The sequence below is a fragment of the Larus michahellis genome, chromosome 11 (assembly GCF_964199755.1).
Source record: "Larus michahellis chromosome 11, bLarMic1.1, whole genome shotgun sequence".
Lineage (NCBI taxonomy): Eukaryota > Metazoa > Chordata > Aves > Charadriiformes > Laridae > Larus > Larus michahellis.
The window spans coordinates 5,036,299-5,060,790 of record NC_133906.1 but is presented as its reverse complement, the minus strand read 5'-3'; the positions used below and the strand labels follow the sequence as shown (position 1 = coordinate 5,060,790).

The following is a 24,492-nucleotide window of genomic DNA, read 5'->3' as shown; positions in this document are numbered from 1 at the left end:
CAACAAAACAACAACCCAACAACGAAGGAAAAGCCTTACCTTTGGCCTTCACATTCACTCACACAGAACACCTAAACTGTCTTTAGGGAAAGTGAAGATGTTTTATAGTAGGCCTTAAATGAGGTCCAGGTGAAAGCTAAATTGGTTTTGATGGTGAAAAAGCTAACGACCTCCAGCTTGCAAAGCTGATTAAACTTTTTACTCCATTTGATTAGAAATGCACAGTAGCAGCGCTAAAATTATGGTCCAGAATGTAGCTGATCATCTGTATAAAATTAAGTTCTGTCAAAATTAAAGATAATTCCCCTGTCCAACTGTTTATTGAAAAAAGATGCAGTCACGTAAATTAATTTGAAACATACCTTTTATCAAAATGAAGCTATATTTCTTCATTAAATAAAATTTTCTCATTAATAGTTAATAACTGTTACTTGCTTCTCCTAATACTTGTCTTTGACCACTGCAATAGAAAGTTCTATAAGAGTAGTAAAGGAGTACTGTCCCACCTACGCGGAGACTGCAAACTATACAAGGAAACAGTAATTAAGGCAGATACCCGCAAGGTGGTGCTGGTGATTAACGACAGCTGGGTCGCAGGTCAGGAGGGTATGCATCTCCTGACACTCGTCCTAATTTGGAAGGAATGAGAATCAGGGTTGCAAAAGCTACGTGGCTAGAACACCAGGTATATTAACTACCATGGCAGCAGGGATGTTAAAAAGGAGATGACTGCATTAGAGAAGCTCTACTGTTAGTGAGTATATAAAAAAAAATTCATAAATTATAATAATTTTTAAGTAGTTTTAGAGAGCAGTAAAATGTTTGGGTAAGTTAATGGTTGTATAATTAGCAGTGTTAATGGTAATGTCTATATGTATATTTTTATATCACAAAATGCAGCTTTAAAATACTTAATACTGTTATCAAAGTGCAATAGATTGAATGAGAACTGGTGTCAGTTAATTAAATTCACAATGTATGAAAAAAAAAAAGCAGTGGTGATTCTGAACCACCATTAAATTATGGTTTGATAACAACAGATATCTCAATATCAAGTTATAGGGACTTATCTAGATACCCTTTAAAGAAGGAAAAGTTAAAGTGAAATTGAGTTACAGCATGCTCCAGATTCTATTACGTGTTGATTTTGTAAACTTGTTACGTGATCAAGTTCTTGAGCTACCAGGTATAAACAAAAAATCAAACTCATAAACTTAATATCATAAAACTTCTATCATTATCTTCTTGTTTTTAGCAAAACTGTTCAATTATGACTTTAGCTATGGATATGCAGAAAACTTGAAAGACACATCCAATTTGACTTGTTATTCCAAAAAAAAAAAAAACGAGTGCAAATCAGGAAAAAGTGAAGCATAGTCTACAAGATGCTTGTCAAGTCATAATGTAAGTTTCCATCATAGCTTAGCTCTGAATTTATGTACTGAAGTATGTATATTTTTATAATATTTTCATAATTGGATACTTTGATTTCATAAACCCAGGAAGTTTATTGTGAGTCTCCTGACCTACTTAACCAGGTAGTGAGAAAAAAAAGTAACAAAGCTAAATAAAAGTAATGGAAAGTTCTTATAAGGGAGTACCTGTAAGCTTGTATTTGAAAAAGACTTTCACACCTACTTTATAGATTTGTCAAGTAATCATGTGAAGCCGTAGAAGGCTAGTTAAGGTTAGATTGGTAAGAAAAATGCAAAACACATCTTTGTTTAGCTAAGATCACTGAAACAGTGAGATGAAGTGATTGGGATGAGGTCAGTCACTAATAGTTTAGAGAGGATTAGAAACAGCATGTTACTGGCCGTCAATCTGTTGCTGTAATTATTGAGCTACTTGAGTTCCTTGCAAAAGAACTTCGGTATTAGTATTACTGCTCTTGGAATTCACAGTAATAAAGTAAAACATGTAGGCTTATGAATTCCATTTAATTAAAGGTGAAAGTGTCTCATCTCAAAAACGCAGAACAGTTTAATGTTTACCAACTGAAAAACGTGGAAGCAGATAAATCTGGGCTTTTATGAAGTTGCACTAGCAAATAAAGTAATATGGCTTTAAATTATATAAAAATAAGTGTTCTTAAATAATGAAGAGTAAGAACATGGGAAAAAAACCCAAACCAAAAAAAAAAAAAACCCTAATGCTCCAACAAGTTTTGATTATAATGAACCCTGGATCTATTGTGCCAAAAATGACTTACATAACCAGTAATCAGCTGTTTCTCAATAGGCTGCTATTACTTGCTTGCTTTGTATAGCATTTGGGTTCTTAAGCACAGTTAGCAAAACATTTGTCAGCTCCTGTGTTACACTGAGCAATTAGCAGAGTAAGACTAAGAGGGCTTTTTAATTTAACTTGTTTTTATGTAGAGAAAGGCAACAAGCCTCCTCTTCAGGGATTAAAAAAAAAAAATCCAACACATCTACTTGCTGTAATTACTCTATTACTTATCTATGCTAGCAGTCAAGCATTCCGTGTAAGACTTACAAAACACACTTTTACATTTTATACAAGGTCAGCAGTGCACAGTAAAAATGTCAATAAACAAAACTATACAAACTACACACTTAGGAAACATTTATGCTTCAGTAACTACTGGACTTGTAGAATCCCTATAGGAAAATAGCTTTTAATGAGGTCATAAGCAGGAGAAAAATTTCTAAGAGCAAAATACACAGTTACAGGGGCAAGCTAGGGACTAAATACAACCTGAGCTGAAAAGAAACATGAAAAGTGAGTGTCTTCTCACAGCTAAGTGGGGCAAAAGCATTTGTCTCCATGAAGCCAAATTTAGTACAAGTGATGGACTTCATGACCTTGTCATTCTATGGTCTTCTACAAGCAAATTCTTACAGCAAAATCTAGTTTTAAAGCTAAGTACAACTCAAGGAATCCTGGTATATAGCCAAACTATGAATAGTGGTATTATGTCACTATTAAATATTTTATAACACCAGTGAATAATCTTGTAGTGTTCTGGCAAGGTGCTTACTCCATTTGGCAAATCTGTATTACAAGTAACTTATTAGCAACTGATGTATTTTATATTCACAAGTAGAGGTGATCTGTAAAACAGGATCCTAGTTAGTGCTGATTCAACAAGGAAGAGAGAACAGTTCTGAAAATTACGTCGTATTTTAAATAATTTGTATCTAAGCTCCTAACTCTGTTTTAAAGGCATCAATGGAAATTTTAAGCTGAGGAAAACATTATGGAGCTGGGTAACATATTTAATGTGTTAAACATCAGCTGTTACACATGACTGTGGAAATGAAGGCAGGGGAAAAACAGCTATTTTAACTGTTCTGTGATTTAGCGTGCTACGGCAGGTAACTGATCTGGTGGAGTAATCATGTTAATACTTAGAATTTACAATGTATTTTATATTTTTCCAAGATGTACTCAACTAACTCTCAGCAGAATTACATGGATTTGTTAATTAAGTCACTGTTACCCTTGTTCTAAAACAAGGGGGTTTAGCTGTGGGTATTTAGAGTGGTTAATCACATAGTGAATGCAGCAGAATCAGGATTAGAACAGGATTCTCTTGTTTCCTGTCCCTGTTTTAATCAACTTGGCATTTGTCCTTGTCTAGACCATTCTGTATTTAATTTTTAATCCTACTTCTATTGACGTAAGCTAGACCCACACATTTTGCTAGAACAGTAGTATTAGTATCATTTTGATAGAAGTAGTAGTACTTTTATTGGCTTCCTCTGTAGAATTTTACACTATGTGCTTATTTTCCAAGCCCCTTTTATCTTAAGACATCTATTTCTGTCCTGGTTGCTCCAAATAGGATTGTTATCCTTGCATCTACTTACAGCCTGTTGCTTGAATTTAACCTTGCATAACTTGAAGCATGTTTCTTTAAAGGCAGAATTGGCTTTGGTATGTTTCTATGCAATGGTTTTTACTACAGATGTCACATTAGTTATGAGAATATAAACCTTCCATACTCACTGATGTGATTAGAGAAAGTGCAAAAATACATGAATCTTGCAGGATAGATGAAAAATTTAACCATTGCTTAAAAGGTAAAAATTACTCAGGTTTTCTCTTGAGGCAGAGAAAACTGCACGTGGACAACTGTGCTTGGACTCTCAAATAACTATCAGAACTGCATGCTGAAATGCTTCAGCTGACAAATTTGGTCTTCGTTGTGGGTATTATTCAGATCTTCACTGGCTTAAGAAATCTTGAACTCTGGGCAAACTTAACACTATGAAATTACTCCCTGGGGCTCCTCCCTAGTGCAGGAAGCAGAGATGAGTAGATACTAGAGCAAGCTAGGGATAAAAATAGGAAATCAGAAGTTTAGTTGAACAGCTATGCTACAAGCACTGTAATTGCTGTGTAGCTCTTGAAGTTTGGACAGTAAGCTCCACATACTCTATGGAATGGTTTGTTTGGGTAAGAAGATGGTGCCGTTTCCTCAGGTGCAGGCAGCCTCAGCATTCCCTGCTGAAGGAGGGGATTTCCTTGATAAGGAAAGCAGGTAGTGGGATAAACCAGTCACAGTGTTCTGCTATCAAAAAAAACCCCAAAACTCTCCTGCAGAATACTGTGTGGGAGGCACAGATCACCCCTCTACTTGGCAGGTTTCCTAGATAATATACACCACTCTCATCACTTACAGCGTATGCTTTCTTTGAGCGAGGTGGCAATGCCTGCGACTCTGGCGCCAAGCACATCCCTCGCACCTCCAGCCTGCTGTGCTCTGGCTCGGTATGCTCCAGACGAGCGGGTAACTTTATTGCCTGCCCTTTCTCTTCGGAAAATCTCCCATAGTCTCTGTGCAAAAACTCTTCCGCACTGGCACGGCGTGTATATCTACTCCGTACCATACCAAGCGTAAACGTACAACTGTTCTCCAACGCCGACGAGCGGAGCAGCAGCGGCACAAACCCGCCGCCCTTTTCTGCCACTTCTCCTCACAAACGCCCGCCCGCGCACGCGCTGTTCCCGCCCCGCAGGCTGGCGGCACCGCGCACGCGCGCCGCAGTGGCAGTGGGCGGGAAAGGCGCGTGCGCGGGAGAGAGGCGGGGGAGGGGGAAGAAAGGCGGGCGGTGTCAGCTCTCGCGAGACTTGTGGTGGCGTCGCGGTGGCGAGTTTGAACCGCGGGAGCGGCGGCGGGGCTGAGGTAGCGGGGGGGGGGGCGCGTTGTTCTCCCTGTGGGGCCGTCGCTTCGCTGCTCCTTGTCCGCAGAAGGGAGGTCTCGGGCGGCGGGGCCGAGGGGCTCGGGGAGGGTGGAGGAGAGCTCCGGTCTCCCTCCCCTTCTTTCCTGCCGCTGCCTGCGCGACTGGTGGCCGTCAGGCCCTTCCCTTCACCGGGGTCGCGCTGCCAGTGCCGGCCCCTGTTGCCTCAAGCGGGAAAGGCCCTTCTCCGGCCTCCGGAGGTGCTGCGTCCGGTGAGGTGGGGGGGGACCCTCTCCCCCTCCGCCCTTTTTGCCCGTTATAATGTGGGCAGGGGCCTTTCCCTGTGGGAAACAAGCCCGGCTGTAAGTCACTGCCTGGGTAACGTGTGGACGGGACTCCTGTTAAGAGCCTTGGGCTGGGGCGAGTTTGCGTCGTTTGCGACGTTGGTTTGAAGCGGCATATGACCCGTGGGAATAGCAGTTTAACTAGAAGAACAGTTATCGAATGGGAGAAGAAAGTTTGCATGCTTTCTTCTCTTTTTATCTTCCCACCTTATTGTTTTTCTCAAGAAGTACTTAAGTGGCTGAATAATCAAGGTCTGGAGCCCTCGGTGTAGAATCTGTCATAAAGTGTTTTAAGATAATTAGCCAAAAGTGAGTAGCTCTCTTGTAACTCTTGGTAGAATACACAGAGACTGATTTCTGTTACTTCCCCTCTTACCTGCTTACCTCACTACCTACTCAATTTATCCTTAAATGTTATTTTCAGGGAAGTTTACTTAACCTCATGTACAATATTAAATTGCAGGCAATTCCTTCTGTATATAACAATACAGGTTTATGAGCAAAGCTACCTGGACTTGTGTGATTAACTTCACGCAAAATTGACACTGAAAAGTTGAGGATGTCTGTGCTCCAAAACCACACTTGCTGTTTTCCAGAACAGCTGGCAAGGAACGTGTGAATAGGAAAACTATTTCTCTTTCCCTTCATACTTCAACTATGAAATAGCCCAAGATCTTTTTTTTTTTCTATATTATCCATTAAGTGATTTATTAAGAGCTCAAAGATCTTGTATGTGAAACTGGAAAACAGTACAGGAAAGTAGAAGGGAGCCAGACAAAATCCTCAACCCTTAAAAATTGTATGTGTGCTGGAAGAAGGTGACCCTGCATGTAGCCTGTTTACTTGCCCTGCAGACCAATTGCAGAGCATCTATCCTTTGGCAACGTTGCCTGATCTGGCCGGTTCTGAACTATTTGACAGCTTCCTCAACTGAGATTTGAATAAGATTTGCATTTCCATGGGGTTTTAGCTTGTGATCTGCATTTTCATGAGACAGCCACAGGCATTAAGCCTTTTCAGAAAAGGACTTCTATGAAGGACTGTGCAGTAATGGCAGCTTATACTCATCCGGACTAGACAACTGTTGCTTTTTTTTTTTCTTTTAGAGGTGGAGTACGAGAATAAGGTCAAGAAAAATGTAAATGGACTTCTGAAGGTGAGTTAAAAACATTACTCAAATTTAATTTAGTAAGCTAGAAGCAATCAAACTGCTATGTTGCTTCTATACTGTTGTTTTTTCAGAAAATAAAGCTGTTCTAAAAATTCTATTTATGAAGTGAATAAGGATTAATTAATTCCCTTTACTAATATAAATGAATGCCAGGAGTTGTTGGCTATATGCTTGTATTGCTCCATCTTACTGTAAACATTTCATTATTAAATTGTACACAGTGTATGTGTCCTTGCACTAGTAATAATTTTGTTGATTCTCAGTTACAGGTGTGCTCGATTCCTGTCTTTAAGTATCTTATTTTAGCATAAGTGTGCAAAACTAGTATTTCAAGCATTGCAATTGTCTGATGTGAAAAACTGGAGTTTCAGAGCCTGTCTGGTAAAGTCTCTTTGTACGTGTTAAAATTGAATAACAATAAATGCTGGAAAAATGTGAAAAGCAGAATTTGATAATTTCTATGTTGTACCTCTGAAAGGAATTATCACAGTTTTGGCATGATCTACTTTTGCAAGTTAAATTTTTTTTTTTCCTTTTCTAGGAAGCTGGGTTACTCCACTAGGAGTTACCCATGTTCAATAAAAGTTAGCAAGAGAAAAACTGAAGGCTGTACATTCCAATAATGACTCTTAAAAATAATTTTTCCTGTACTGAGCTGCAAAATTTGCTCTTCAAGACTAGCATCTTGCTGACATTCATAAGAATAATATATGTGCCAGTATGAAATGGCAACAACTTAATTGTTAAAGTGAAAAGAAAAAGCATAGAATAAGCTTTTCAATGAAGAATTACTTAAATCTTGAAATTATATAAAAATTATGAAACTGGACTTTCAAAAATCAGCTGCAGGGTTTTTTTGTATTTGTGTGTCATTGTTACTGCATACTTTCTGAGAGAACTCTTGGCTTATGTTGTTCAGAAGCCTGCAATGACTGAAGTTTAAAGTGGAAGACAGTCATGAAAGGCTCCATTAAGCACTTAAATAAATAAAAGGCCCTGTGTTAAAATTCCATATATTAAGAAGGCTTCTATTTTTGACTCTTTCATTCAACTATCTTCATCTGTTTTTATATCCCACATAATGTTATTAGGAGTAAACTGTACTGCTAATACAGCTGCCTACATGAATCTTAAGTGTTATTTGTGTACACAAGAAATGCTATGCTTAGTGTGGCTTTATTTATAATATCACAGAAAATGTTGTCAACCGTATGATAGGCATAAAAATGGTTTTTTCCAAGGGTATTTCCTAGCCTCCTTTTGTATATGGCAAGATAGCTATATATGTAATAGATTAATCGTGGTTCTAGTGCACTAGGAAACTGGGCTGGGTACACAAGAGTGGCTTTGCTGCGTGCTACTAGTTAAGACATAGTCAGGAATAAGATGTTAACCAAGTTTATGGAGAAATAGCTATTATTTTACTGTGCACAGCACTGTTTGTTATGAGCTATCTTTTTTTAATGTCTTGTATTAATCCAAAAATATATCCTTGTATCCTGATTAAGAAAGGAAATCCAATAACTTCTTTTAGATTAATTATTGTAACTTAGTGCTAAATATTTTTTTAATCATTTTGTGTTTGCAATGTTGAAGTAACAAAAGGAAGAAAAATGGAGACAGAGACCATTTTAAATCTTAGACACCAACTCAAGGAAGCAGAGAATGAGCGAAGAAAGGCAGCACAATATGGCTTGCATTTATTGGAGTCCCAAAGTGAAGTTCAAAATCAGTTGGATCAAATACGCCATGAACTGACTGAGAAAACTGAGGTGATGTTTTAAGCTTCAAGTAAAAAAGCAGTCAAATTTTTATTTTAACAATTATCTGATGTCAGGTGTGTTTTAAATGCCTTTTAGAGTCTAGAATAATTGTAATAAGCCTTTTTAGTATTTGTAGAGAGAGCTTTTCATCTCTGCTATACGATATTGAGCACAATATTCGCTAACTGGGACAGAGTTTCATAGCTAATTGTGATAGCTTATTTTGGTCAGTTTGCCATTGGTGAGCTTAGTGCAAGAGGTGTGGCTGTAAAGCTCATGTGAGGCAGGGCAGAATCATCCTTTCCTGCAGACAACCTGAGATGGTAGCTGCTGTGTTGTCAAGCTGCACCCATGGGTTGTAATCCTGTGTTACAGGCTGGAGCAAAGTTATGAGCTAAGCTTGTGTGAACCAGATCGATTAGTAACTTAGAATCCAAGGGCGGAGGGAGAGTCTCCTTTTTTATTATTTTTTTTTTTGTTCTCCTTAATTACTAGTTGAATGGAAGAGTAAAACGAAGCTGCCCTTTGTAATTAGCAAACATATACTATCAGGCATAGGGGAAGCTGGTTGAAAAGTCATTCTTCAATCTGGAAGGGTTGGTGGTATTTATTACAAAACAGGAGACAATTTAGATGTCTTTACCAAACATTTAACCTAACTGGTCTGCAGTAGGGGAGCACTTGATGGACTGTAACAATTTTTAACATAATCGGGTTCCATGGTGGTAGAAAGGACGTGTAAGCTCTCACTAAATTTGTTACATTTACAGAAAAGATGCCCACACCCTTCATCTTGGGGCAAAAAAAATATACAGTTTCCATGAAGAGGAGAAGATTACACAACCAAATAAGTCATAAAATTTCAGTGCAGCTTGTGGTTTGTTTTTTGTCTTAAAACATGGGTATGACAATTCGATAATTGGAACTGCAACAAAAGGTTGAATGAGTTTTAGGCATTTAGTGTCTTGGTTCTAAGCCTGTATTTAGTACGTTGTTCCCCAAGCGTTTATGAATATTACATATAGATTTATTAGTATGTTATTTCTTTCAGAAATTCGAACAAGAGAAATACTCTCTTCAGAGAGAAATTGAACTCAAGAATCGAATGTTGGAAAGCTTGAGTTTTGAATGTGATTCCCTCAAGCAACAGCAAAACATGCAACTGGATAAACAGAAAGAACAGCTTGCCAGAGTCTATGGACAAGAAATCAGTGACCTTAAAAACAAGGTTTGGCAGCTAATGTATAGCTCAAATGTTGCTAATAGCATTTTAAAGAATATGTATTTAACTCATAATTGCACACTTGCTACCAAAACAAATCTAATAAATAGTTATAATGTGTAGAAGCTTGTGTGGTTTGTTTTTAACAAACATCTGCATAGTTAGATTGTGAATTACATTACATTTCAAAGCTTATTTTTTTGAAGTTTACTCTTAAGTTGTATTTCTAAGACATTTTCTGTAATTAGAACAGAGTCAAAAATATTGTGCTTTTAAAGAATTTATGATAAAAGGGTACTGCTTGTCAACTGTCTTTAAGTTGGAGAACCTGAAAGCAGAACTAGATGAAACCCGACTCTCGGAGAAACAATTGAGACACAAAGTGGATCATCAGAAGGAAATAATTGCTGCCAAATCAGAAGAACTACGTATGATGTCTGAACGTGTACATGAGACCATGTCTTCAGAAATGCTCAATCTTCAGATAGAACTCACTGAACTAGAAAGTGTGAAGGTGTGTGACTAGTACTTCATTATTAGGAATGTATGCTAGGTGAAGATAAAATTCTGTGCTTTTGCTCATTTCATTTTTAGACGCTTTGTGTATATTGCTACCTTATGATTGGCTTACTATTAAGAAAATATGCATAGAAAAAAAAATTAGCCTAATAATTAGACTTTAATACAACCTTTTCTTCAAGATAATATTGTGTATTAAAAGTAATTATTACTGGCAAACCTGTTTGGTTCACTTGAGCCTGTTTTTCTTCAAATTATTTTACAGATGTTTTATTTCATACTTTTTTTTTTTCTTTAGGCCAATGTTGAAGAAAAGCTGAATGAACTGCAGTATGGTAAAGAACAGTTAGAACTCATAAACAGTAACTTACGTAATCAGCTGGAGCGTCTACAGGGAGAAAAAGAAGAGAGAGAAAAAGAAGTTGTTTCTTACTGTAACGCGTTAGAGGTATTCTCTTAACTTTATTCAAAAGTGGTAGATGATCCCTGATTTCCACAAGTTGTGGTGCTGGCTTTTCAGTGAAATAAGAGGAGTTTTGAGATATGAGTTCTGAGGAGGGAGGGAGAAAGAGAAGGCAAAGGAGGAAAAAAAGGATATTGGCTAGTCATGTTTGATATTGCTGGTTGCTAAATACCCTCTGTATTGGCTTTCTTTTGTGGAAGGCGCTCTATGGAGATCCTTGGCACTGCAACATTCTGCCTCATAACAGGATCTTCTCACAGGTCACTGATATAATTCTCTTTTTTATTTCAAGTTCCTGCTGAATGCCTTGGAAAAGTTTGTGCTGGGGAGCACAGCAAGGCTAAGAGTCTCAATACCATTAATCCAACTGATAAACACCAAAGTTTTCCGTTAAAAGTTTTAGTTATGCTCTTGTCCTGAAGAGCAAGTGGAATATTAAGTTTTTTAGTGAAACAATACCAATTATCTGTTGCTGACTGAAACTATATGCATAGTTAAGGACTGCAGTACAAGATAATCTGTGCTAAAGGCATAGGAAATGCAAAAGAGGTAAAACTACTTGATTAATTTCATATATGCAGTACATCAGATGCTTAAATGACTGATACCCTCTCTGCTTTAATCTAGAAAGCTCGTGAAGCTAATCAAGAGCTTCAGGTTCAGCTGGATCATGCAGTGCAGCAGTCTTTGGACCCTGCAAGTAAAGGCAATTCTCTCTTTGCTGAGGTAAAATTATGCCACGGATCTGATAATGTACAGAGGAGAGAAGAAATACTTCATTTTATTTCTTAAAAGTAGTTGTATTTCTTATAGTAGTATTTCTAAGTAGTTTTGTTCAGCTGGTGAGACTTCTTTAATACAGAAGATAGTATATGAAATATTAAAAGATGATGATAAATGTTGTCTTTTAAAAACATGCTGAAAATGGCTAGATGTTTGAGCATTTGGGAGGGTTTTTGATTTAGTTTCTGATTCAGAGTTCAGCTGCTGTTAAATGCATAGGAAGTTATTTTGTTTTCTAGCAACACCCAGGGAATGGGTTAAATTGGTACATGGTTTTTTTTTAATAAAAACTACTTGTTTTGATGCCAATGGACAAAACTACTGTATAGCAACACAGAAACATATGAAATGTTACTTTATTTTGATATCAAAAGAACAAAAGAAAAATCTGTTGTGCTTTTACTGATTGTGCTTCAGCTGCTACACTGCTGTCTACCTCTACCCACTTTTATCTCAGAGGTAATGGCAATAGCGCGTATTTTCAAGTAGTCTTCCTGGAAAAGCAATATTTGCAGAACTAACATCAATTGCTAGGCAACATCTCCTTGTAAAACTTACCATCCAAGTGACAACAAGTGTTATAATTTTCATAGTAATAATTGTTAACAATGTTCTGTAGGTGGAGGACCGTAGGGCAGAAATGGAACGACAGCTGATCAGTGTGAAAATAAAATATCATTCACTGCAAAAACAGCATGCATTCACTAGAGAACAATTGCAAAAAATGAAGGTATGACCATTACTATAATACTCCAGGGTTTCCTTGGGGTCTGATAAGGCAATGCTTTAGTACACAGGCCAGGGGATTTGATTATCTTTAAAATATGATACGGTAGTCTAGGGGGAAGGAAATGGGAGAAAAAACAAGTGAACGTCGCTGTGCTATTTGACTTCTATGGTACATCAGCATCTTTCTATTGCTACTAGTACTATTACTTTCTCCTAGAACTCCAAGTTATACTGAGGGCAGTGCTTCCTTACTCTGGCAGTAGTTGTTAAATGGATAAGAGTAAACTACAACTCCTGTCAGTCAAACTAGCATTCAATTTGTCTTGACAATTGCCTTTTCTTTTCTTGTCCTGTTCTTGTACTATGTGAATGCTGGTTGTCAGGAATGAATATAAAGAACAGGGAAGGCTTGTGTTCTGTCCTCTTACCACACTGTTTTTCCTCCCCCCCCCCCCCCCCCCCCCCCGCCCCGGGTTGCTTTCTTGTTTTTTATGTTTGTCCATGTTTTTCTTTCTTCTCACTATCTTTGTGGAAGAATAAGTCGTAACTTCTGTTATAACTGTTTCATTTAGACTACACTTCCATAGGATGGGAGCCTCTTGGTAAATAGTTGAGAACGATAGCAGGAGCTGATTTACAAGATAATGTTAAGGGGATGCTGCAAAACTGCCAGCTGTTTTCATGTTTGTGTGGATCAAGAGTGTGGATCCTTTCATTTCAATCAAATACTTGATCATGCAGTTTGAGGAAAGTGCTTAAATGTCACAAGTGACAATAATGAGTAACATTTAAGATGTAGGTTTGTGGTATCTAGCTTTTGTGGAGAGGTAGGTTGAGAATAATTGAAACAACATTCTTAAATGACATGAAAAGAACTACTAATGTAGCAAAGGAATTATCTTTTACTAAAATCTGACCTTGAGAGCTAAAGAGATGAGTGAGTAAAATGATTGAATAGAATCAGTTTCTTCAGAATTTTTCTCCTTGTAATGTGAGGGTTAAGTCAGTCATACTGATTTAATGGTATAAGAAAACATTCCTAATACTGAAGACTTTCACCAAGAACTGAGGCAAGTTGATATTCCTGTTGTAGTACTACTTAATGTTTTTATTTGGAACTTCAATTTTTACTCATTTGTCCCCATGAAATGTCTTCCAATATCAGTATTGGAGATAGGTAGTTTGTTAGGAGAGCTGCTTTGCTTAAGCTGCCACCTTAGATCCCTGGTAGGGTCCTCTCTGCTTTGAGTTGCATTGTGATGCTGTGTGTTAAAGCTCAATCTATAGTTAACTGATCTCTTCATTCAGGAGCTGATTCCAACAGTATAGTTAACTGTTTTTGCAGTTGTTGGAATAGCTGAATGTGGTATTTACAGATTGGAAGATCTGACTTCTGAGCAGAATGTAAGCAGTACTGCTGCGAAAGTTTTACCACATCTGGTGTATTGTCCACAGTATCCCTTCCAGTTTCTTAATGTTTCTGTTCTTTGTTCTTGTGTAGATCGACTGCAATTTGCAATTCTGACAGTTAGCAAGTGGGCTTTTAAGAGAAAGGGAAAAAGGTTAGGTGTCTACATGCTTAGGAAATGTAAGATAGTTTTAGTCAGGCAGTGGGGGTTAAAATTTGCCTCCCCTATGTCCTGTAGAAGCTATGAGCATGAGGTGATTGAATCTTTCTTTAGCTTTAGTTTGTGTACAGAATCATCAATATCCTTTACTTAAGAGATTCTATAGGGTAAATGTTCTTCTCTCACTTTTTCTGTTGATCTGTAGTCTCCTTTGTTTCAGTTGATCCTTTCCCTGTGACTTCAAGTGTCCTACAGTGTTATCTTATCCATACTGCCTAGTCTGGTAATAAAGCTGCAGTTATCACTAACACCCTGTTGAGTCTTTCCATTATTGCATTTCATATTTTTCTCTAATTCTTTAGCTGTCTGATGTATCAGTTTTAACTGAATGTGTTAAGGCCCTTGTACTGTGATATTTTGTTAACAGCATGAGAAGAATCTGTAAATGCAAGACTTCTCTCTGATTAAATTTCTCCTTTTTTAATGACCAAGGGTGTTCCTTCGCTTCAAAGGGTACATTCCACTGAAGCAGTAGAAGCTGCAATTCTTGGATTAATGTTACAGAAGGCAAACTTAGTGTTATCTATACCTCAGAATCAGAACTGCAAAAAAGTTGATGAACTGGAGTGTTTTTCCCCATCTTGGTGGATGCATTTTAGCTCTGATAAACAAGCCTGGACTGTAGTTTGGTTCTAGCTGACTTGGTGTTTATGGTCTGAATGAGAAATGTTGTGTGTGTTCTTGCCGGCATATTTGTAGGTTCCTTAGTCAATATGGAGAAAGATATGACACCTCAGGACTACTCTGTTCAGTAGGTTTTCAGCTGTCCTAAAGATTTTTGGTGTCAACCTACAATGATGGCAATTGTAAAGACCGTTGTGAAGCCTACTGAGCTTAAGTATGCAGTGTGCTTCTGTATTCGGGATTTGAATTGCAAGGCTTGAGTACCCTAACTGTTCTGGGTAAGAGCCTGAGATTTTCAGTCACTTAACCCAGTATTTGTTTTAAAGATTTTTTTTTTTCCTTTTTTCCAGCTGCAAATGGCTACACTGCTACAGATGAAAGGCTCTCAGGCAGAATTTGACCAGCTGGAACGCTTACAGTCAATGTTAGAACAAAAGAATGGTGAGATAGAGGATCTTCTTATGAAAGTGAGGCAGCTAGAAAAATTTAAGGTAGGTGGTCTGAAATTATGTGGAAAAGTCATAATCAGAAGCTAAAACATGAGAATAAGAAGAATTATGAAAACTATCTGAAGTCCATGCTCAGGTTTGAAAAGGGAATCCAAAGGCTCCTCATACTTTTATTTGACCAAAGTTCCATTTTACAGCTGGAGAACATAGACTTCTGAAGTTCAGAGAAAACTCTACATCACCCAACCCCCAGTCTGGATAAACAATCTTTTCTTTGCTCCTATGTGTAGCACGCTCATATTTTATGTAGTTACCTGTGGTGTTTAAATTCAATTACTTGGTCAAAGTTCACTGAGCTATGACATCTGATTTTTATTTTTTTTTTCTTGGAAGACATAACCATTTTGCATTTTTACTGCATGTACTTAAGCTTTATCACTCTTTAGTCTCTCAGCTATGTTGGATTTCTTGGATATTTATTTGCTTAATGTGTCCTAGCTTTGCAGTTGAAGTATGCTCTTTTTTAGAAAAACTTAATTAATTAATCATCCTTGTAAAGCAATTTCTTCAGTCCTCTTATGCAGCTTGATAGCATTTTGTCAATATTTTGGAAGGTGAGAAATACATGAGAACACCTGTATGCATTATTGTAATGTTAGCGATGTTTGTGTGCATACAGAGTTAAAAACTGTAGTGTTTCTTACCTTCTTACATACTTATGGACTCGTTTGGCCCTTTCTTATCACAGCTTTAGAATGTAAACTTAGGTGTATTAGCCTTATGCATTAGGATTATGCTTTCCAGGATAGGATCCTCTATTCTGCGTTTAACCAAAGTGGTATAAAGCTAGGCTTAACCCATTTTAGTAAGCAATGAAGACGGCTTGATTGCTTTACCAGTTCGGTCATGTATAAGCTTGATCAGTATTTATTTGTGTATCTATGCCATAAATAAGTAGTGTCAGGAAATCAAATGACTGTCAGTGACTGACAGAAGCCTGTGACATCTATGGGACAATATTAAATCTCAGTAATGCTTGTTCAGAAAAAAACACAAAACAAAAACCCCAGAATGTCACGTTACTAATGTATTTTATAGGAAGTTTATTGCATTTATGGTGTCTTTACTGTGAACCAACTTTCTCATCTAAAAGATGTAATTGATTTTGAGATTTTGGCTGTTGACTAACGTGGCTTGTATTCCTTACCTTTGGCATCCAGCTGCTGAAGACTAAAAATAAAGGCTGGAACAAATTCCCTGCGGGTTAATTAAATATCCTATATTTTCAAGTAAAAAGAAAGGGAGCTGTTCTGTAATGCTATTTGAAAACCTGGAGCAGACATAACTTTTTTTATTTCTTTTTCTTTCAGTGAATGAAAGAGAACTGTTGCTTTCAGTGGTATTAGACATTTGAAACAAATGAGGAAGTACTCAGAGCAGCTCAGCTCTCTTGTGTGTTTAAATGCCTCTATGATGAGGCTTCTCTACAGAAATGGATGGAAAATTTCACTTAAGGACTAAGCTAATGTGCCTTCTGAAAGGTCGCTATTTGACAACCTGACACTCTTTCTTTTTCAGACTTTATATGAGAATATGGAAGAATCCAGAGCTAGTAGTGGCTCAAAAGGAGGCGAATCTGAAGATGGTTACTATGCCGATTTACTGCAAATGAAACTAGATAACTCAAAGTAAGTACTTGATGGTCTGAGGCCTAGAAGTTGGTTGTAGTCTGGTTATCTTCTAGCTACTTGTTTTTATTCTCCCTCTTTTTTGTTACTGTTTGTATGTAGTCCACTGACTGTACGTGCAAATAACAGTGTCTCATTTTTCTAATGCTGTGGAACCATCCTATTTTTGTTTTAGGACTGAGAATTGTCTTGTTTGTCATTTTACTTATTGCTGTAAAAGATATCGGCAGAACTCTTATATTACTGTTGCTTTCTTCTAGAAAAGTTGTTAATACTACTAGATGCAAGATAATTGAGAACTTCAAAAAAAAAAAAACAAACTAACCTGTAAGGGAACTGTATGAAGCTTCTTAAAGTCTGTAGGGTCTATATATTTATTTCTCTTCTATAGAATCGGATAATAACACTTGAAATGTTTTATTGGACTGTTTAGTTGAGATGTGTTCTTTGGCTAGTGAATTCCATATCTATTGATTAGAAAGTCCATAGTGTTTGGCCTCAGGACTGTTTAAGCCCTCAGATGGAAGTATTGCACTTCCAGCAGGAGGGAGTGGTCTGCTGTGGGAACTCCGGAGAAGTCTGTCCCCTGATGGGTGGTGGTGTTATGAGAAACTGGTGTGATCCGAGTCCCTTAGGATTGCTGAGGAATGGTGATTCAGTCCTTATGATTAGTGGAAGTTAATGGCCTCTAAAATAGAGGCAAGGATATGCACCGAGTATCATCATAATTATTATGTTGGTCGCTTAGAAGAACACCTTTGTGTAAAGCTTGTATTGTCAGTTATAGAAGTAGTTATATTAATTTATACACAGGCTAGAAACACCCCAATGAAATAGTCAATTTGTATGTTAGAGAAGGTTTCTCAAACCAGTTACATATGCATGTGTGCATTGTTCAGTGTACAGCTTTGTTTCTAACATGCATTCAATCTCTGGTAGCTAAGCTCACAGCTCTATGTCAAGTTCAAGTAAAAACTTTCATTTTTCTGTGAAGTTGCTAAATGCTTAGTTGACTTTGTATCTGTTGCTTTACTGAAAAAACAACAGCAACAAAAAAAACCCCATCAAACAAAAGAAGCCAAGTCTGAGTGACTGTCTATTTCTTCCTCCCACCCCAGCAAGGAAACTGAGACCTTGAAAAATGAACTATCCTTGCAGAGGATGAAAGCTCTGTATGAGAGCCAGAGGGTTCTGGAAGTTGAGAGGAAACTCTTCACAAATGAGAGGAATTTGCAAGCTTGTCAGAGTGAGAATATGAACTTGCGAGTTATGCTGGATGAGCTAAAAATGAAATATGAACCTGAAGGTAAATATTAGTTTTCCATATGGGGAGTGGGGTGGAAATCTGGTCTTTTCAGTATTCAAAAGCTGAATGACACTAAACAGGAAGGCATTGGGTTATGAACTAATGTGTAAATGGCTGCCTTTTTGATAATAACCTGGTCAAAAACTGCTGAATTGAAATAGTAAAGCCCTACCTTGCTGAAAGACCTTACTTCAATATGTATACTAATATAATTTCAGAAAACTAAGGAGTATAAATTCTAGTGTTCAGAGGCTTTATAGAGTATAGCTAGATAACCATAGTAAAATAGGTGGGAACAAATTCTCAGGAGGTGCTTTTCATAAGAGTAGCAGTACCTGTGTTAATGAGAAGTATCAGCTTTCTGAACGTAGGCAGCTGATATGAGCTTTGTAATAAGTGCAAAAACATCTAGAGGAAAAACTCTTTAGTAGCTCAAGTTAATATGGATTAAGTTTTGACAACAGAGGCCTGGTTGATACCTGTCTATGTGCAGAAATAAGGGAGATGAAGCCTGTGGGGGAAGATGAATGGGGAACCAGATGGGTGAATTGGTTTTGGTACTTGTCCATACCTGAAGGATTCAACTTTAAAATCTTAGTTATGGAAGCTTACCTCAGCAGCCTCCAAAATAGAAATAAAATAATTGAGCATATTCATGTACTTTAGAGCATCTAAATAAAAGCCTTGGTAAAAAGGTAGAGTGGATGGAGGGAAAGATATATTTTTTTTTTTTTGTCTCTCTTTCTATATAACTTCTGTTGGGATGCTTACTTGCTGGTAACAGATTATATGAAAGGACATTCTTTAAGGGATGTAAATTGTCTATTAAGAATTATTCCAAGATCTTTAGTCATGTTAAATGTTCTTTGTTAGTTTCATTATGAACATGTTGGTGGACAAGCTAACTCTAGCTTCACTTGTGTACAAAAAGTATATTCCTTTTGTCTTAGAATTACTTAAAGGCACTAAAATTAAAAAGAAGAGGGAGAAGATTCCAGTGGACACTACTTGTGAATACTTGGACAGCAAAAATAATTTGGTAAAAGAGGATGCTCCCACTCAATTGCCAAGTAAGGAAGAAACAAAGGTGACTTCCAAGGACTTGGAGCAAAGTGACGCTTCTTCAAAAAAACAAGCTTTTGAAGCACCACCAATAAATATAGCTTTTCAAGCAATGCAAAAAGTCATTGAACCTGAAAGAGAAAGAAAGAGAGTTAAAATTAAAGAAGAGAATCATGATGCCTTTACTTCGTATAGCAGAAGTGGAAGTAATTCCTTGACTTCAGTTGCCCCCAGGTCAGTGTCAGCTTCTGTCTATGGTCAAGGCAATCAGCACAGACCTGCATCTCTTTTCTTTCGCTGCATGAACTGTGCTATCCACTTCTTTATCTATTTCCTCAGTGTTGCATGCAGTGTAATTCCTCATCTCCGGCTGCCTACATTGAACCTCTCCATACCTTTTAGAAAGACTAAAATGATGACTAATGAAAAAGACTCTTGAAACTGTAACAATCTTTGAAATAACTTTCCCATTACTTGAAAATGCTGAAGGTGCACAGATGGCATGACAGTTCACTCAGTTTGCTCTAACTTCAGAAACAGGACTTTTCTCTTCATCCCTTCAAAGCTGCCACACAACTGTGTTACATGTCAAAGTAGCACAGGCAATAGGTATCATGCTTCAGTTTCATCTCATGCTTGATTTTAGCCCTCATCAATTTTCAGATTTAACTAAAACCCTAAAAATTATTCCAGTTAAGTAATTCTTAAACTGAATTGGGTTAACAAAACTTGCATTGTACAATATAATAGACAATTATGCTATTTGTGTTGTCAGACAAGTAAATTCCATAATCTGGATGCATGATAACTAGAAACACAACTGCTGAACTAAGATCAAGTTTTTTCCGTGGACTGCAGATTTAAGTTACTTTTTTGATAGATGGTAAAGTAACTTACTGCAGTAATTAGCTCCAAATTTCTTATTTTTATCTTGGTAAAAGGAATACTGTTTGATTTTTTTTTTTCTGCTGGTGTTTTTGTATTCTGTTCATATTCATAATCTTAGTAAACACATGTTAGAGTGTGTGGGGGGAGGGAGAAAATCTGTGATAGTCTAGATGTTTTGAGCTTCCAACTTGCTAATGTCTGCTAGTAAAAATAGTTTATTGAATATAGAACGACAGCAGCTTCAGAGATGGAGGAAGGCTTAACACATGGAAATCTGTACAGTATATCCAAAACTAATGGCATTCAGAAGTAATTGGATTGATGTTTTGACTCTTAGATGAAGGTTGCATTGGATGCAATTAACAAGTTTAAAGTAACTAAGCAGTCCAATCTTCTGAAATACTCTGGAAAGAATATGGCAGGAGCAGCAGTTGAAGTAGCTGTGTCAGAACACACAGGGGCTGTTGCCAAGGAGGAAAGATCGGGAACGTGGTGAAAGCTGAGAGGAAAGACTGGGTAATGTAGTGATGGTATTGCGTTTTGGCAGGGTTCTGTGCACACAAAGGAACAGATAGCATCTAACCTGGGTGTGAAAAGTTTAACTTATTTCTTCGTATTTCTTTTGGAAAGGAAGATACAGCCTCCGCCAACAGGAAGTTGTTGGAAACAGTTTGTGAACTGAAGGGGTAAACACACGGGAGAGAGGGTGAAGAGAGGAAGTTATTTTATGGGATTGGTGTTTGAAAGCAGTGCAAGTGGAAAAAGTGGAAGAGGAAGATGAAGTCATACTTCAGAGGGAGGGTTCTAATCTTGCATTAATTACTGCTGGTTCAAATAAGGAATAAAATATAAATCAGTAGAATTCAAAAAATAAAAACGACCAAAACACCACAAAATTCTATATAAGCTTTTAAATGGTTTTCTGTGGCGGTATAAACCTGTAAAAGGCAAATGCAGGCAGAAGGTTCTGTTTGTGTTTCTGATTGCATTAGTAAATACTAACTCCCTAGTTAATGATGTTGTCAAGATAAAACTGAGGATTTACTTAACCCGATCTGTTTATGACTTTATTATGAAATAGGAAGTCATGATAAAATCTGAGTATTTGAGAGGTCAGGTTTGTAAACACTAAAAGAATCTCTGGACTGTTCTGTGATGGATGTGGCCAAACCGTATGTAGGGATACAGCTAAATGCAAAGGCACAAAATATATTGGCAGCTTGAGCAGGAATGTGGACCTGAAAATGGAGAGCTTGGGGGACGAAAAAGCAATTGGCATGTGCATGGTGGATAACTGTCAGTGTTTCACTTTTTGTTAAGTAAAATGTGATGCTTTGGCTGAAAAAGCTGTTGTGGTCATTGGGGGTTAGTTTTGTAACTGGAGCAGTTTTTGTGAAATAATTAGTGTAGCTCTGTCATTATTGGTCCATGAAATGTGGCAGTAAAAAGAGCCATAGTAACTGTGAAAGGATTGCAAACTTCACTTCTAGGAAATGGTGTTTGAAAACCTGTGTCATCTTAGTTTAGGAGGTGATGAAGAAGCGGTCAGAAGTGATTTACGTGTACTTGTATGGGCGACAGATTTCCTTGTTTCAAGAGTCTTGCTTGCTAATGTGATTTAGCAAGGTAAAGTCAGATAACTTTGAACTAACAGCATATGTACATATCTGCAGTGTGTGTATATGTAAAGTTTAAAGCAAGTAAACATTGGAATACTTTACGAGGTGATGGTACTGATAAGGTTATAGTATGTGAGCGTTGAGAACATAGTATTTGAGATGACAGATTTCAATATTTAAGCAATTACTATTAATTCCTATTGTAATTCAGGCACTGCAAGGGTTATAAGTAGTGATATCTTCTGTTAGGCCAACTGGTCAATAAAAAGATACACTTGTGTATTGAAATGCTGTTCTTCACTGCTGAAACTGAAATAGCAAATTCCAGCCCTTGCTGCCCAATTTACTTTGCATTTAGATTTGAGGTTGTCTGCTCTACTTTGATCTAAAGGTCTTGTGTGCCTAAAAGCTTATTTGCTCTTTTAAATTATTTAGTTGGATTAATGTGCCACATCTACCTCATTTGGATTGTTCAAACAGGAAATGCCTATAGCCATTTGGCTCAGCAGGAGATCTGGATAACTAATACTCTCTTTGGGGCATGGCATTTATCCTTGGGAAGTAAAGCTCCATCTGATGAGAGTAGTTGATCTTCCTTAAATGGGTAGAAGGAACCCCCCCATTATATCTTATTTTTGGAGTCTACATAGTTAAAGCTGGATAGAATCATGTCATAGTTTCACGACTATTTTTTAAGTGGATGTGTTTAACTGTCATCTTTCTGATCCGTTCACTTCCCTGTGCTAACACGTCATGAAATATGGCTTATAAGGGTTGGTCTGTGAGCTGGCTTGGTATGATAACTGTGGTGGGTTAACTTTGACTTGCTGCAAGATGCCCCCCCGGCTGCTCCGACTATGGAGAAAAAATGGCTTGCCATCAGAGTTACAGGGGTGGACTTACTACAGAGCGAACGGTGGAGCTGACCTAAGGGAGATGCACAGCAAAGCATATTTCTCTTGTAGTCTACTGAGCCATGCTTATAGGAAATAATATGCAGATTGCTTGTGATGGGTAAGAATAGCTTATTTGATATATTTGTGTATGAAGGTAGACTGGGGGTGGGGAAAATCTGTAGCTAAATTTCCCTAAACACTTTTGTTACAGCTCCTTTCATAGCCCTCATCTTCAGCTGTATCTCTCTCTGTTGCAAGTGAATCTCTAACAAGAATAGCAGCAGCTATTCATGTTGGGAAAACCATCGTTGACAGCAGCTGCAGATGGTTGTGGGTTGCTCACTAGAAGCTCTTGAAACCACTGGAAATCCACAAGGTCACTAGAGAGTTGCTTTAACAGATGTGGTGATGAATCAGCATAGAATTTCTGTTGGTATGTGAAGTGATGTTTAATTTGGAACTTAATGTTCCATAATTTGTTTTGCTGTGGAAATAATAATGTATTGGTCGTGGTGATTTGGTTGAGTAAATACCACTATTTATCAATTTGTTCTAATGACACATTTATATGTTTATTAAGTAATTCTTAAATAATCAAAACACCTGATTGTGCTCAGGTGTCTAAATTTTGTTTTTAACTTACCTCTGTAACAGCAATGTGGCAGTTAAGATTGCATTCCCATTTACATTCCTAGCAGAATTAAAACATGTCAGTGGAAGAATTGTGTAATTTAGAGCCTGAAAATAAGTTGTGGGTTTTTTCCCCAACAACTTCTTTTCATTTCTTCAGGCATTAAGATAAAGGCGGTAGCAGTAGAGAACTAGGTTGGAAAGTAGTGTGTATGCATATATTGCATTAAGTGTAGTCCTGTTTTTTTTTTTGGTTGTGTTAAAGCAAAATGCTTGACTTCATCATGCTTGTATTATGGTGCCGGGACTTTTCACTTGGACTTGTGCTTTTGTGGACTTGATCTCATTTATGTGCATGGCACAGTCACTGTTTTTTTTTTTAACAGCTGATTCCAATGAGTTAACATGTTCAGAAACCTTTTTAGCAAACATTTCAGCAGATAAAGGGGGGGAGGAGAAAGGCTAGACTTTAACTGATGCAATGCGAGTAGAATTGATAAAAAAATAAATGCTTTGTTTTAGTCTCATTCTTAAACGCTGCTTGCTTTGTCTTTCCATACGGATGGTCCCATGTGCCAGTTGCCTTGTTGATTTTGCTTAAAACTCTTTTTTTAGCCCTGTTTTTTATTAACTAAATATGTATTTAGAATGGTTGCTTTGCCTATAGGTTAACAGCTGAATCCAGATTTGAAACCGTGGAAAATGAAGATAAGAAAGAAAATAAAATCATGACTGAGAAGAAAACGCAAAAGAAAAAATATACAACGTTGTATGTCTCTTCTAAGCCAACTTCTGAAACACAATGTGCTCAGCAATAGAACTTACATTTATGGAAGGAACCTGTACATTTATGTGTGACAGAAGTCTACTCTATTTCCTGCTGAAGCAGGATTCCAAATTGTTCAGGTTCCTAACTTAAATATTGATCTGCCTTGTTATATGAAGAGTATGATCGCATTAATGAGACTGGCACTTTTGATACCTTAACTTCCCAGAGAGCACACGTAAAGTTCCCTGGCATCGTGACATGAAGCGTTGTCTTGCCCTGAATCTTGGAGAAGTCTCTAAATGTGTGTTAATCATCATTTATTTGAAGCAAAGTGCTCACTTGAAGACAAGTATTTGCTATGGAAGTTTTATTAGGTAAGTCAGAAGTCAACCCTGAGCAAGACAGGCTAGACAGTGTTGATGCAGAACTCAACTAACTCCTGTGCTCCTAAATTTCTTCCAGTTGCTGGATTAGAATTTCTTAATATTTTTCCCCCTAATGTGTAATTGTTTAACTTTCAGACTGACCTGATTCCAAAGGCACATGTGAATCTTTATGCATTTTGTGGGATAGATTTCTTCTGAAACTCTAAAAATTCTTATATTTGTCCTAGTGATTAAAATAAACCTTTCTCTTCTGTTCTAATATGAAGTCTATATTTCATTTGAGTCAAAACAGTTACCTAAAGCTGTCAGGTTTTTGATTGAGAAGTGAGGTTTTTTGTAAAAAGGATGTTGTTTTTTAAAAAAAAAAAGTACCACTCAATAAAAGCTAAGAAACCATAATGCA

General features: G+C 37.3%; 1 protein-coding gene across 13 annotated transcripts; it reads left to right on the top strand.

Moving 5' to 3' along the window:
- Positions 1-631: 631 nt before the first annotated feature.
- SPDL1 (spindle apparatus coiled-coil protein 1) lies at positions 632-24,492 on the top strand. 13 transcript variants are annotated; one of them, XM_074603831.1, is made up of 13 exons: positions 632-685; positions 6,601-6,650; positions 8,262-8,437; positions 9,480-9,656; positions 9,970-10,164; positions 10,468-10,617; positions 11,260-11,358; positions 12,035-12,145; positions 14,747-14,887; positions 16,424-16,533; positions 17,652-17,839; positions 18,790-19,135; positions 23,602-24,492. In XM_074603831.1, the coding sequence occupies exons 3-13, from the start codon at positions 8,279-8,281 to the stop codon at positions 23,750-23,752; spliced, it is 1,827 nt and encodes a 608-aa protein (XP_074459932.1). In that variant the 5' UTR covers positions 632-685; positions 6,601-6,650; positions 8,262-8,278; the 3' UTR covers positions 23,753-24,492. The 13 variants fall into 13 exon arrangements, with proteins under 13 accessions (XP_074459932.1, XP_074459926.1, XP_074459930.1 ...); XM_074603830.1 differs by lacking the exon at positions 632-685 and adding an exon at positions 5,046-5,155; XM_074603825.1 differs by lacking the exon at positions 23,602-24,492 and having other exon boundaries at positions 659-754; positions 18,790-19,471.